Below are 15311 nucleotides of genomic sequence, written 5' to 3' on the forward strand. Positions count from 1 at the left end.
TATCCATCGAGTTAAAGTTCAATGGACCTTTACAATATATAGATCGATTTACGATTTACATGCTAATTATCTCATATGAATTCATGTATAGATAAAATTGCCTGTTTTCGTCTGTTGAGGGATTGCTTTAGAATGGTACAGTGCAAGTATTGTGTGTATGGAAATGAAAATGGGAATCTGAGAAAGGATGGGGATATAAAAGATGGGGAGAATAATTTTTGATAGCATGGTTGTGTAAGATGTTTGAATATCTTTTATCTGATGCAAAACAAATACTGCCACCATGATTGTCCCAATTTTGTTTTAGTTTTTGAAAATTAAGTTTACGAGGACTGTTCCCACCCTTTTTTCTATATCTTGATATCCACTTTCTACTCAAATTTTTAAACTAATTGTGTTTTGAAAGAAACGAAAAACTTATTATTATCTTTTTAAGAATATAGATGAAATCAGAAGTAAACAAGCATCCATTTTAAAAACAGAAAATTGAAAACAAAATTGTTATTAAATGGTTCAAAGCAAATGTATGTTTTTAAAGTATTGGTCTATTGGATATGCTCAACATTGAGATGAGTTATTGTTTGCTAGCAAACATTGGGTGGTTCCCCAGAATCTATTACACTAGAAAACGAGGTGGTATAGCAATTCTTCTTATGATTCAGTGGGGAATTTTTGGCTCTTTGTTTAACTTCCAATGTATTAAGCTGATTAAAGTCCTGCAAGAATACAGCCAAAGAAATATGTTGTTATCCTGAAAAAGGTTACAATCTCATTACAAATTTGGTCACAATGATTCAAAGCTTTCAAAGTTGTCATCCGGTGCCAGTTTCTGTTTCCTGAATTTTATTGTTTGATCTCAATTTTGTTTTATCTTAGTGGGTGTCCGAGGATTCGGATCATATTTCTGTGGATCTATACATTATCAAGAAAATTTCAATTTGGTTAAGTTATGCATGTTTTGAGTTCAACTTTTATTTAGTCATTATGATTAGATGAAAATCCCACAAATTGTCTTAAGCAGAAGCAGTTTCAAGAAACGTTTTTGCTTTTAAGGTTCTGATTCTGAAAATGAGAATTTGTGAAGTTCAAATTTAAACTACATGAACTAAATTGATTCTCTACTTGAATCATTGATGCAAGATTTGTAATTTATTTAACCAAATTAAAGTGCAAAAAGAAAGTTATGGAAGAAGCAATGTGTACTTCCTTCTCTTTTCTTTGGGTTCAACAGATATAAAAAGAGTTTTGAAATCTTAATCTGACTATTTATATATAATTGAGTTGTGTTCATAGAATAAACAATAGTTTTACACTTAATGAAATGAAATGTAAACAAAAGATTTGCTTTATTAAATAACAACAGCATGTTTAATCATTTTAGAACATAATTGCTGCAGCTATATAGCTATATCATATATATATGTTCACCATTGCTCAATTAAGATTTAATAACTTGTGAAGATAAATTTAGTTTAATAATAATTGGTAAGACCTATCGACTCTGCACTAATCTTTAAGTTCATAAGTATGGAATCATGGTCTCAAGAGCTTTGCCTCTCCAAATTCACACATTCAAAAGAAAGATACTGAATGATTTTCGAGGTGGATTTCATCTTTGGAACAAAATTTTGGTGTATGGTTGATCCTACCTTTTTTGTTCCTGACCATTTAAAGAATCTACTACATTTTCTATTGCCACAAAGGCTAATAAGATATTAAGAACTATTTGGTTGATAATTTGAATTATATAATTTTTTTAAAAAATTCGTAACAAAAATATTTCTGCAATTATGTTTACGACGATTTGATCCAAACAAGGCAACTCTTTAAAAACAACATTAAAATTAATTATTTGTTAAAAATTTGAATTTTAAAATTTAAAATTTAAAATCTGGAATTTATATTAAAGAAATATGAAAGCATTTAGAATTAATATGGAATCTTAAAAATTCAAGGGATATTTCGAGATAGAATTTTGAGGTGATGTATTATAAATTAAGCTAAATTACAAATGTGGATTTTCTGATTTGGATAAAGTAACGAGATTTACGGGTTTAAAACCTTGAACCTAAAACTTTAAACCTAGATCTAGAGAGACAGTTTAACAATTAGACTAACATTAGGTTAACATCTAATATTGATATACATACGTATATATAATTATCCATCCACACATGCATGCATGAAAAACATAAAAATTTGATTGGAGTCCTAACCTATGCTAAATTCGTGGATGAGTAGTCATATTTGTGATGGTTTAAATTCATTTCTCACTTGTTTGATTTAATGATTCAATTGAATATATGCTTAATTGGATTCCTTCTTTCCATAAATATTCTATACCTTTTAAATAAATTAAAATATTTATTTCTTAATATTATATTCCGGTTAGATTCCTTCAAAATATAATTTTTTTTTTTTTTTTAAAGAAAAAGGCTATAGGATGTCATGTACATAACTTTCTATCACTCACTTTGATCATTAAAAGGATAGAAAAAGATTATTGTTCTAAATTAAGAAAAGAAAAAAATTTGCCACGTTAATGAGGACATGAAAAATGTCGTTGGAGAGGTTTTTTAATAGAACTTAAAATGAGAAATTTGAGCTCGAAAAAGATACATATATATATAAGATTTGTATATAATTTATCAACAATTGTTGTTAATAACAAAAAAAAAAAAAACTTAAATATTTATAAAATATAAAATTAAAAAAAAAAAAAAACCCATTTGCTATATTTTTAAAATGCTTATTATTATTATTCAAAGAATTAAAGAAAGGAAGAATTTTGAAAAAGAAAATTTAAAACTAAAAAACGGTTTAGAAAGAGAGAGAGAGAGAAAAAAAAATAAAAAAAAAAAAAAATCCAGCCCAGAAAGAAAAGAATTCCGTAATTTCCCAACCACGAATCGCACTGGCTCTTCGATATCCCTCCAAATAAGGACCTTTCTTCTAAATATACCTCTTCAAAATTCAACAACTAATTACCTTCCACCGAACATCCCTCCAGTTTCCACCTATAAATCACACCCATTCCACCTCATTTTCCTCAGGCAGCGATTTCCATAGCGAAGGCGTTTTTTGGTGCTTTGATCCTGAATCAAACGCCACCAAAAACATAAATTAAAAAAAAAAAAAAAAGTACCTAAAGAATCGCAATGGAGATGAAGAAGATCGCCTGCGCTATTCTCTTCGTTGCCGCAACCGTCAGCGCCGCCGTAGCTGAAGATAAGGCGTTGGCTCCAGCACCTGGACCAAGCAGCGGCGCCGCCATTGGTCTCCCGGCAATTGGGTCTCTGGTCGGTGCTTCGTTGCTCTCCTTCGCCGCTTACTACTTGTAATGTAATGATGGATTTGATAGTGGGGATATTGGAGGAGAGTGAAATGGAATGATGATAGATTTGGTTGATATGCATTTTATATATATAATGGGAGGAAGAAGAATTTTATTGTTGTTCTATTCTCAGTTTATTTGTTTATTTTAAGCATTGTTTTTAAAATTGGAAAAATAAAATACGATTATTAGTAATCAATAAATAATAATAATAATAATAATAATAATAATAATAATAATAATAATAATAATACGTCTCTTTAATTAATAATTTAATTTTTTATAATCAACGGAATGAAATCAAAATTGGATTATCCAATCTCATCGCTAATACCTTACCCCAACCAATGGTTCGTAGAATATTAAGTATTTGAATAATTTTTATTTACTAACATCATTGGTTAAACTTACTTTACAATGTTCACTTCTATTGACCAATTTGAGTATAATTGAAATGGACACTCCATGAATTAATAATTTTTTTATAGGTTCAAAAGATTCAAATCTTTACCTAAAATTGTAATCCTATGTTTAATTTTTTTTTAATTCTTCAAGAAAATAAACACTTTAGTTGTAGCCATCTTACTTCTCTACCTTAAATGCACTTTGCACAATTTCTTTTCTTACTTACTCTTTCATACAACAATAACCTTTTTTATTTTTTGAAAAATCAGAAACGCAACTGACATTTCAATGTTGAGTAATCCAAAATTTAACCTAATTAAAAGTTGAAAGGTAATTAACATTCTAAAATTCAAGAACTAAAATAAGAGATGGTAAACAAGTGTGTAAAATTCAAGAACTAAAATAAGAGATGGTAAACAAGTGTGTGTCGAGTTTTCAAATTTAAGAACCTTAAACTATGTAAGTGGATATAGTTATTAGTTTAATTGATATTTTTTCAAGAAAGAAAAGTAGAATACTTTTATTGCAAGAAAGCCCCCCAACTCCTTGATATTTCCTAGACATGGAGGCTCATTTGGCCGACCATTAGGCTAATGAGGTAAGGGCAAGTTCATGGTCTAAAACTGAGAATCCATTCCCTTTCCTTTTCCCTCTCCCTTTCCCACTTCCATAGGAAACTGAAAGGAACTCTTAAAAAAACAAACAACTTTTTTTCCACAAATCATTTCAATTTAAATCACAAGCAATCTCCAGTGTCTTCATCCAAAATCAACATCTAATTTACAAACTACAACCAAATGTCAGACATGCATCCTCAAAAACACCTCCATTTCCACCCCCTTAACTTTTCCATCTATATAAAATACAACACAAAGCCCTCTCTGTTGACAATCAAGCTAAGTTTTTAGGCCCTTTTCTTCTACCTAAATTTGCTCTTCGATGGCTTCTTCAATGAGATTCCCTCATCTTGTTGTTGTTGCTGTTGTTTTGGTTCTTGCTATGGTGAGCATAGAAATGAAGAAAGTTGATAGCATTGAGGATGAGTTAGTTCCAATGCCTGCTATGGCTGCTGGCTTAGCATTTCCTTCTTCTGTTGCTTTTGGTTTCAATTTTGTTGTCCCTCTTTTGCTTTGTGTTTTTGGTGTCTAAAGTGATGGGTATGTGGGTTGTTTTGTGTTTGCGTTATATTTGCAAGAATACCAAGAGGGTTTGTGTGTAAAGAATATTGACTTCTTTTGGTTAGGATTTCATTTTGTTTTTGGCTAAGATGGGTTCAAATTCCAATGCATGGCATTGGTGAAGCAATGAAACAGTGGAAAATGCCCTAATTTGCTTCTTGTATTTTCACTAAATGAGACATGCATACATTTCACATCGTCATCATGGACTGTTGTGTAGTATCTCTATCATAAATATGAAGCATATGCTAAACAATTGGATGGAAATAATTAATTTCGCAAGAAATTCATACCATGATTCCTTCTTAAGATGAATCTTTTTTGGTTTATTTTTCAACATTATCAATTTATTTCATAATAATATCACTACTTAAAGTTTACGTACCAATCTCATCTGGCCGTAATCCACATTTTCTTCTCGCCATTTCCCGTTTGTATGTTTCCACACTTTCTCACGTATACGTCTAATGAATGTTGTTCCTTTCAATGACTCAAAAATCAATTTCAATTTTACCATTTTCATACTATACTATCAACTTTTACAAGTGATTATTACTATTAAAAATAACTAACTCCCTGTAACAACAAGTATCGCATGGAAATTTTGAAAGGTCCTGACAATACAAAAACATGAACAAAAGAGACGTGCAGATATACAAACTAGGTAGATTTATTCTTTTTTTTCTTTTCATATAAACTCGTATTCTTCCTCTTTTCCTTCTCTCCTCTGTCACAACATTAACAAAAGTTACAAAATATCACAATATCTCTTAAAACAAAATGAAAGGGAAAAAAAGAAAAAAGAAAAGGTCTCTACTCTTACTCTATTCACAAATTTTAATCTACTAGAATCGGAAGGGGGAGCAAAATTATGAATTTATCCGAACCGCCGTCATCAGTTTCTTCCTACCTATAAAACTCACCAATTTCCATTCCCCAAAGGAAACAAAAAGGAAAAAAAAAAACCCTCCTCCAACAAACTGCTGCTAAAACTTCCCCACCTGGTGTCTTCTTTCTCAAACTCCTCCACTGACGCACAAAAAAATCATGAATCACCAAAACACAAACAAATTTTGGGAGAACCTGCGAGATTTTCTTTCTGCAAAATAATTTTTGAACAACTCTCTCACAATCGAGTGGTTCCTACTTGTCTGCTGGCTTAGGTTCTGTTCGAACGTAGGTGAGACTACGAGCACCAGGTGAGGGAATAGAATTACCAGAGAGAGATGCACCATTGTCAGCAGTTGCTGTCTGATTATCACGCTTCCACTGCATGCTCCTGGCCCCGAGTTTCATTGGGGGACGAGCCCTAAATCCACCAGGGACACCCCTCATGAATGGAACTCTGGTAAATCTCGAAGTAGGAAATGGCGAGCCTCGCACAGCACGAGGCCAGGTAACAGTTGAAGCACCTTCTAATTGTGAAGCATTTTTCCTTACGACCTGCAATTGACAAATCAATCAAACTTGCAGCTTCATTTGTTAACTACATACATAATGCAGCAGACACCTCAACAAAATGTTCGTTCTAATCATGCTGGCTTTCGCATCACGATTAAGATGTTCAAATAATAATACCAGTGGAAGAAACTAGTTGAACAGTTGACCAAAAGCCCAAAAGTGAAAGAAAATTACATCTTTTATGTTTGCTTCAAGATCCATTTTCATTTCACTATTTATGAGAATTTTATTTAACTTTCGCTCACTGCTTAGTTAGGTATGGAACAACAGCAACAGCAAAAATTCAATGATTATGCGAAAAGCAACCAAAGCCTTGAACAAAAATCCATTTAAAAAAAAAAAGAAGAAAGAATATCAGGTTCCTTCACAGCTTCCTAAGAAAAAATAGAAGAAGAAAAGCATATTAAAGGTACGAATGCTAACTTGAAGTAAAGAAAATGAAGGATAAAAAAACAAAGGTTAAGTTTGCCAACACTTCTTTTTTGAGTAATGCTTCATACTACAAAGAAAAATGTTAGAAATTCGACAGGTACCTTTAGAATCCTAGACATAAATGAGGTCCCATCAAGAGACAATGCATTCTCTGCAGATTCTTTTCTCATGAACTCCACGTAAGCCGACCTGCTCCAATCACATCATGCTCAATTTGTTAAAAAGTAACATAGGAAACTTTTGTAGTCTGCAGTAGAGAAAACAAATAGAGATTAAAGGTAGCTGAGGTACAATAAAGAACTGAAACACCTCACCCTTTGGGTTGCCCAGTGGTTGCGTCGGTTACTATGATGACTTTTAGAACTTCTCCAAACTTGTTAAAATGCCTAGACAGGCTATCCTTCGTTGCAGCAAAGTGAACCTGTATGTAAAAATTATCGTAAGATGATATACAGTCACCAGTTTCTTCAGAGAAGCAAAAAAAGAGTGACTTCTTACGTTGCTCACAAAAATGGTTCGAGCATCAGCTTCCTCTAAAGGACGAGTGCTGGCAAATTGGCCTGCATTAGGTAACAAGAGAAAGTTATTTAAAATGAATTACTAACAAGGGAATAATAAAGTATGAGCCCAAACAGACTGTTGATGATCAAATACGGGAAAAATAGAATGAGAAAGAGCTAAACAAAAGAGCCGTGCAAGGAAACTATTATTTAAATAGAAGAGCCAGACACCAGAAAAGAAAGCCCACCATTAGCAGATAAAGGAGGTTTCTGGAACTCCTTTTGAAGGTTAGATGCTGGTGTTTTCCGTTGGTTAACAAGAGTCACTGGCTCGCCATTCTCCGTAACTTGCACAGCAGATCTGGTACCCTGTAACTCACTCTCCTGCAAAAACTTTTGACCAGCAAGTTCAGGAATTTGCCCTTGGTCCTGATAGTGAGGTGGTTTCCAAGTATTAACATTCACGGAGATATTTACAATGTCACGTGAGGAATTTGCAGCTAATGAAGGTTGATCCTTCTGTGTATATTGTGCCACACGTTCATCATCAGAATTATCAACTGCCCTGAATGCCACAGTCCGTAAATTGCTTCCCTTTCTTACTCCAGATTCGGCAGTCCAAGAATCATCAAATACTCTGTGACCCCGAATATTAACATCTTCATTTTCAGATGCAGAATCTGATGCTAATCCAGTTTCAGGTTCAAACATGGGCTCATCACGAGAATATTTCCCAATATAATTGCTTCTCTCAAGATAGGTAGCTGAGTATGGTCGATCCTCTGAATGATTCATATCCCCATATTGGTCGTTCTCTACAGAAGTTACTCCATATTCTCCAAGTCGGCCACTAGACTCTGTTAAATCCATATCACGCGATTGACGACCAAGTCGGTCAAAAACACTGGAGGATTTAACTCTGACCACATCTTCAGATGCCTCCGTCACAGCCTTGATAACAGTTGCCATTGGATTTGGAACTTTTGCAACAGACTGAAGCCTCCTAGGACGATTAGTTGTGTCACTATTGGATGCAGAAACTACTGAACGAAGACGTTTTGAATGGGGCTCCTTAGCCGCATTAGAGGGCCTCGTGGTGGCCACAGCATCTCGCATTGCAAACTGGAGCAGCCGTCGAGGGGCAGCAATGCTTACCTGAAAAGCAGCCTCCCTCTGTAAAACAAGATACGTGAGAATTTATTTCCCATTAGAATAAGGCATATCAATAAACTATCCAATATTCTGGACCACGTTATTTTCAATTACTAAGAGTACCAGAAACTAAGGTAGTTTAGTACAGCAATCAAACCAGTGTCGCAAAATTTAATCAAGCATGCCTTGTTTTGGATTGGGAAACAATTTCATTAATAAACGAATGGAAGGAGAAAGCTCCCAAAGCACCAAAAGGTGCATTACAATAAAGTTGTGTTACATAAAGAAAAACCTGAATTTAAGCATAGCCATATCGACATGTCAAGGAGAAGAAATTAAGAGTTTGTTCAAACACGGTAAAAAGACGAGACATGCAGAAGAGGGAGATAGGTCTTAGACACCATAATTGAGGACTTCATTTAAACAGAGATACTAAAAATTTTAAATACATGAAGATATGCAGTTTTAAACAAAAAATTGTGGGTTTTAAAGATTTCAAATCTATTGTATTGAAAACTGAGAAGCAACAAGAAATTGTTCAGCTAACCCTCCACCACCCATTGCCTTTCACCAATTTAAATTTTGCGTTATCAAAAAGGAAAAGATAAAAATATCAATTTTCACTTTCATAGGAAACAACAAAAGGAATACATTCACAACCAGGAAGAAAATATGGCCTGGGGGCCGGTAGTTCCCCCTCCCAGAAAAACTTCACATTTTAAAACCCAGTTAACTGCGGCTAGTACAAAATTAGAAAAGTCAGATCGTGAACCTCAGTGCCTTGATCGTCAGGCCGGCTCCTTTTCCTATGACTAGGAACTTGTTCAGGAGAAGAATGCTTGACACGACTAACTTCAGATTTAGGAATAACACGGGTTTCCTCGTTAGCAATTCCTCTCCATTCCCTATTACGTCGTCTGCTAGATAATTTTTCAGTCTTCCCTCTTTCTGAATCAGACTCCAGATTGTGAGAATTATTTCTTGTATCTGGTTCTGCTACTGGAGACTTTGGTCTGGGCACCTCATTGGCAGAAGACTTAGCAGGCGGCTCCACGTATAAATCCATACTTGAAGCCAGATGGTCCCACAACCTATTGAAATGAAGCTTAAAACACTTAGTCAACTGACTGCAAGAATGACTCAACACAAGTTACTACACAAATTACAAATATGAACAAGAGGGATGAGAATCAAATTACCAAGATACAAAAGAATGGCTATCGTCTGCCAAAAAGACATTAAGTTCATTCTGTGCTTCTTCTCTGCGCCTGCCGTTCCTCAACAAGACAATCACGTATTCCTATCAAATAGCATTCATTATATTTCATCAAAATTGATTTCTTCAAACAGATGCTCTAAATCCCAGTTGTGAAGTAAATTCAAACCATGTTATGATAAATATAGAAAAATTGAAACATGGACACAATTTTAGCAACAAACAAGTATATTAAAAAGAATACAGAAGTATAACGCCAAATTAAATAAAAAACACAGGGAAGAAAGTTTACACAATCTGATACAGCAACGCCTCACAATGGAAAAAAAATATTCAAAGGTTAAACAATGCCAACATATCACAATAATTTTCCAAGCATTCAGCTCTATGAACTACTTTTCTTAATTAATATAAAAAAGAACCCAAGATTTCATTGACAAAAATGTAAGAATACACGAAAAATACAACAAAAGAAACCCCAGATCAGATCCCAACTACTCTAAGTGGGCTCCAGTCAAACAAAATGAGACAAAGAAGGATAATTGCAAAAGTCTTTACAAACAAAAAGTTTTCGCAGCATTCGAATGTCTATGCAACCTAATAGGGACCAAACCTCACCCACAGATTGCTCCACTCCACTTAAAATTGTATTTTTCCTTTCCATCCAAACTCTCTAAACAATAGGCATAAAAGACATGCAAACCACAACACGCAACCCTTGTTCATGAAAAGAGGACAGAGAGAGCAACTCCTCGCACATGGAACTGCAAGTTCTCCACTAAGCAAACCTGAAGAAGAATGACTCAAAAACGCTGCTCTAAAACAATCTTGCAAACAAACAGGACCACATGAAGATGATCTAAGTCCTCATGTAGTCCCATTTGTAACATTGGGCCAGACACCCCAACCTTAGCCACAAACTTACGAACACGATCCAGAATAGTAACCCTTTTAAGCTATCTACAACACAAAAAAGTTCGCCTTCTTTGTGACAATGATCTTCCAAAAAAGTGAGTAGATACTAAGACTTAAAGACATAGAATTCACCTGACAATGAAAGGAAGAACTACAGGAAAACCCACCCAAAGGGAATGGGCTACATAACGAAGATAGCTTCTCCCCTCCCAAATAACAAAATCACCAATTAAGGTTAGAAGAGCAATAATATCTGAAGATTCTCTATCAGAAGCGGAGCAACTGTGTCCAAGAGAGACAGACGAGGAACTCCCAAATGGCAAGAGAATAGAGGCCAAAAAACAATTTTTGAAAGAAAACGAATGGTAAAGGCAGGGGAACAAGAAATAGAGGAAAAAGTTCCCCAGCCAATTATAAACTCGTTTTCCGATTACCTTTCCTTATCTAGCAACAAGACAACAGAATGAACCAATTCACCTAGTATTCACAGCCTTCAAAAGCCTTTGAATACCTCAAAGATACCTAAGGTAGATTATAACATCTTTTATTTAATGTGACTCAAGAGTGCACTGGACAGCAAGTAAAGGGCTCTAAGATTCCAAAAAAGAAAATGATCTTGGTACTTTTTGTGGAGATATCTAACTCCTCTGGATCCCATCAACATCAATTATATTAAATAATGTGTTCTACTTAAGGTGACTCAGAAGTGCACAAGACAGCAAGTAAAAGCCTCACAAATTCCAAAAAGACAAACACATGTTCGTAGTACTTTTTCTGAGAAGGCAGGGATTTAAGAACATGAAAATTGGAAGAATAAGTTCGAAGGAAATGCAATCTTCAAAAGAATGTAAAAAAGAAGGGCACTGAGAGTTAAGACAATAGAAAAGTAAGAGAAGAATAAGCAAGATTGCTATGGTTAATGCTCTCTTAAAAGCTGGCATCTTCTTGTCAAGATGAATGTCTCCAGTGCGGTTTGAAGAAAACTCTAAAAGAACAACTAGTACAGAACTCTCACGACTCTCCAAGAGGTAATAGCCACAACCAGTACATGTAATACAGCAATCCTCACATCCAGCAGGATGAACCAATCTAGATTCCTCCACCTAAGAGAAGGCCGGACTCCATCAAGCATTCTAGGAATTTATCATCCCTTTCATATGAAGGATGGATAAAAATTATAAACTTGTCCCTCAACTAGTCGAGTCTTGATTCTTCCGTAAGCATTTTTTCATGCGTGGAAGATTTTGCAAGACTTTAAAAATTGGATTCCATGGCTTCCATAAAATTATAGCTCGGTGATAAAACAAAAATGTTGGTCAAGTTGCCCCAGTCAAGTTTTCTTTTTTGAGAAAATTGGAAAATCTTGGGAACCTTTGTTATGGCTGACCTTTCTCTTAAAGCATTATGTTCTCCTCTGCTATTTTTTCTTCTTCTAGAAGAGACAGAAAAATTCACCTCCAAAATCCCTGCCAAAAACACCAAGCTCCTTGACAATGTTATTGACAGCCTCTTCCTCGTTGATATCCTTCCCTTGTAAAAGAGCCAAGTTAACTTGATCCAACATGGCTTGTTTTGTTCATCGTTAGTAAATTCTACTCCCCCATACTTGGTTCCTCAAAATCTCAAATTCTAGAGTTAAAACACCTCCTCTAACAACCAATTAACCCTTCAAGAATCTTCTGGTATCAAACGGGATCCTGTCCTTAGAATATATAAATATGAGGCTCAAGAACAACAATTCTCAAAGACTTCCAAAAGCTGGTGGAACTCCACTTTAACCTTGAGGTATGGTTTAATTTGCAAATTAAAGAAGATGTAAAGCTTGCTGAAAAGCTGATGTTCGTGTTGATCCCAAAGCTCTAGACCACTTGCAAAACTTTTCCCTACTTTAAGCTACCAATCTTCTAAGACTAATCTCAAATCCCAACTCAGAAAATTTGGAAAGAAAATTTTTGGATGTGAAGATACAAATCACATAGTATGCAGGAGGAGACATATCAAGAGGGGAAGGAGACTATAACAATAGCTCTTTCCACACACATGCAAAAGGCATTTCCTGCTTTCTCCAGTATCCACACACAAAGAAACAGGTGGTAAAATTTAACCAAACCAAGTCAGATCAGATCCCAACCTAAGTTCCCCCAGGACCGATTTGGTTTAGATAGAAGCTAACTTTAGGGTTGAGAAAATTATAAAGGCTATCTTATATTTTGGGAGTCGAGTAGATAAAAAAACACGATGAATTTGCCACTAAATTCTTTTAGAACTCTTGAAACACCCTCATGTAAGATATTACAAGTACTCCAAGATCTTTCTTCATAATAATATTCTCATACACCCACAACAGAAAAATCTAATCCAAATACAAAGAGCAGGAAATGTTTTCAACCAATCGTCAATCTCAACCTCTTGTCTCTACAAGGTTATTAGCAACTCTTCTTAGCTGATTTAGGAGAACATTATTTTGATCATCACATTTGGGTCATAATTATCTGCTAGTCTGTAACTTCACTATTATTTGTTTGCTAATTAGAATCTTCCTTTCTTATACATTTCAATAATTCAATGTACTTATATCTTATCGATGAGAAATGGGAACAGCCGCCCATCAAAGGCTAAAAGAATTATCTCAGTTGCAAGTTCACCTAGCACAGAGAGGTTTTCTGAAAGAGGGGCGGACAGATAAACAGGATAACGGCTAACCAAAATTTTAAATAGGCTATTCCATATCACATTAAAAGATGCAGTTTGCTTTGGATGAAGAACAATATACGTCATTGAGTTGGAATACATCTCATTAACATCAACCATAAACCTTCGGCGAATTCCTTAGTAGATAAGAGAAACTTCCCCTAAGGCACGTAATTACTTGCAGATAAAAGAATCAGAACTATTTGTTATTTTCATTGGGCATTAGCAAATATATAACAACCGGGCGAATACTAAATTCCCATTTCTTCAGCCAAACAAATTCCTCAACAACCGGTTAAGAAGAAGAAGATGGCCTCCACATGAATAACCTAAGAGAAATTCTAAGACACCCAGGCAGACTCATCAGAAAACCGATAATCTCATGGCTTGGCAAAAACCACTCAGGTACGGGAATGTTAAAAGGCTAGAGTAGTCCGTACCACGAGAGTGTCGTCAGTATAATCGCCCATGAATTCCTTCATCTTCAGCTTTATCCTCTCTCTGAGCTTCGCCATTCCCTCGCCAGTAAAATCAACCTTGAACGTACGATCATCGACACGATCCTCACTCCCCATCTCCGACGAGTTCATTTCACGAAACTTCAATATACAGAAGAAGAAACACGCTCACTTTAAAACACTAACAACGGAGTTCAATTGATATTGAAACCCTCAAATACGGAGCCTCCATGAACCCTAGCTGGTTCCAGAACGACTCCTTGTGAAAACTCGACGGAGCGATCAACTAAGGGAAGCGGATGGAAATTAAACAGGAAAAAGAGCGGATTTTATCGGAGCACATGGCTGAGGCCTGAGGGAGAGAAGATTTGAGATGAACAAGAAACAAAAATTGAAAATGAGAAACGAGAAATGGAAAGGGTTTAGCTTAGCCAATGGAACCTCGTAAATACGAATCCCTTTGCACAGTCTCATTCCATTTGGGCCCAGTTTTTGGAAAATTTTCTCTAAATGGGCCGCTCACTTTTGGGCCATGGCTTTGCCTTTTTTTAGACAATGGCGGGAATGACAAAAATGAGGTTGGAATTTTGGAGAAATTTTAGAATAGTAAGTTTTTTTCCTCATTACTGGTGTAGATCATATTGATGGAATAGGGTGTATTTCATATCTCGAGCTCACAACCGTTGATTCAAATTGTAACCAAGTGTATTGATAAAGTAGTCGAATTATCGAAATATAACAAATTTTTTTCAGTTGGTTATGAAATTCTAGCATAACCGATAATTTTTTGATCTGGTTTGTAAATATACAATAAATGTACATATTATACATTTTCCTCCTATTGTTTTCTTGTACGTCTTTTGAAATTTTGTTATTATTATTATTATTATTAATTGTAATAATAAAATGTACAAGAGGAGGAAACCCAATAAGATGAAATGTATAATATCTACGTTTTACTGGTACAGTTCTGTTTTTGGATGAAGTAAGGGGGGAAAATAAATTCACCCAATACTGCAGAAGAAGAAGAAGTAGATGAATATGCAGAAGACGAAACAAAGAACAATTAAGGACATACTTCAAAAATCCAAGAAGACACAACATGAAGAATTTGTTTAATCCGAATTCAAAGCGATGAAAAGGAATAAGCAAAAACGTAACAATATATTTCTAAACCAATTACAAATTAAATAACGTTAGACATTGACCAAGAATAAACCAGAGATTTATTAAAAATAGATCATACCACTAATAAATATGTTAAAAGATAATTTATTAAAGATGGATATTTTTCAAAACCAACCTAAATAATCATATATTATCTAACAGTTCATTTCAAAAATAAAAAATAGAAATCAATTTCATTGGTGTCCTCCGTCCGGTTATGTTAGAATTTAACAACACAAAAATCCTTTATTCATGTACTTCATTACAAATTGAATAAACCATTGTAAACTTGAATTAAAACAAACGACATGTAAAATACATTATATTGAATCAGTATGATATATACCAATTCCATTGACAATACGAGAATAGTAAAGAAATCTAGCATGTGCGTTTTTGTCA

The 15311-nt window shown here is 34.6% G+C and overlaps 2 protein-coding genes across 4 annotated transcripts; one reads left to right on the forward strand and one right to left on the reverse strand.

The window, feature by feature from the left end:
• Positions 1 to 3032: 3032 nt before the first annotated feature.
• On the forward strand, positions 3033 to 3460 carry LOC127148811 (arabinogalactan protein 23-like). Its single transcript, XM_051083152.1, has one exon. It carries the CDS (start codon positions 3159 to 3161, stop codon positions 3339 to 3341), a length of 183 nt encoding a protein of 60 aa, XP_050939109.1. The 5' UTR covers positions 3033 to 3158; the 3' UTR covers positions 3342 to 3460.
• A 2109-nt stretch (positions 3461 to 5569) lies between these two features.
• LOC103500309 (nucleolin 1) lies at positions 5570 to 14167 on the reverse strand. 3 transcript variants are annotated; one of them, XM_008463570.3, is made up of 9 exons: positions 13725 to 14167; positions 9662 to 9762; positions 9235 to 9553; positions 7788 to 8483; positions 7559 to 7694; positions 7309 to 7370; positions 7125 to 7231; positions 6912 to 6999; positions 5570 to 6360 (listed from the first exon to the last, which is right to left on the reverse strand). In XM_008463570.3, the coding sequence occupies exons 1-9, from the start codon at positions 13872 to 13874 to the stop codon at positions 6061 to 6063; spliced, it is 1959 nt and encodes a 652-aa protein (XP_008461792.2). In that variant the 5' UTR covers positions 13875 to 14167; the 3' UTR covers positions 5570 to 6060. The 3 variants fall into 3 exon arrangements, with proteins under 3 accessions (XP_008461792.2, XP_008461791.2, XP_008461790.2); XM_008463569.3 differs by having other exon boundaries at positions 7559 to 7703; XM_008463568.3 differs by having other exon boundaries at positions 7559 to 8483.
• Positions 14168 to 15311: the final 1144 nt, after the last annotated feature.

Source organism: Cucumis melo, chromosome 4 (genome assembly GCF_025177605.1).
Source record: "Cucumis melo cultivar AY chromosome 4, USDA_Cmelo_AY_1.0, whole genome shotgun sequence".
Lineage (NCBI taxonomy): Eukaryota > Viridiplantae > Streptophyta > Magnoliopsida > Cucurbitales > Cucurbitaceae > Cucumis > Cucumis melo.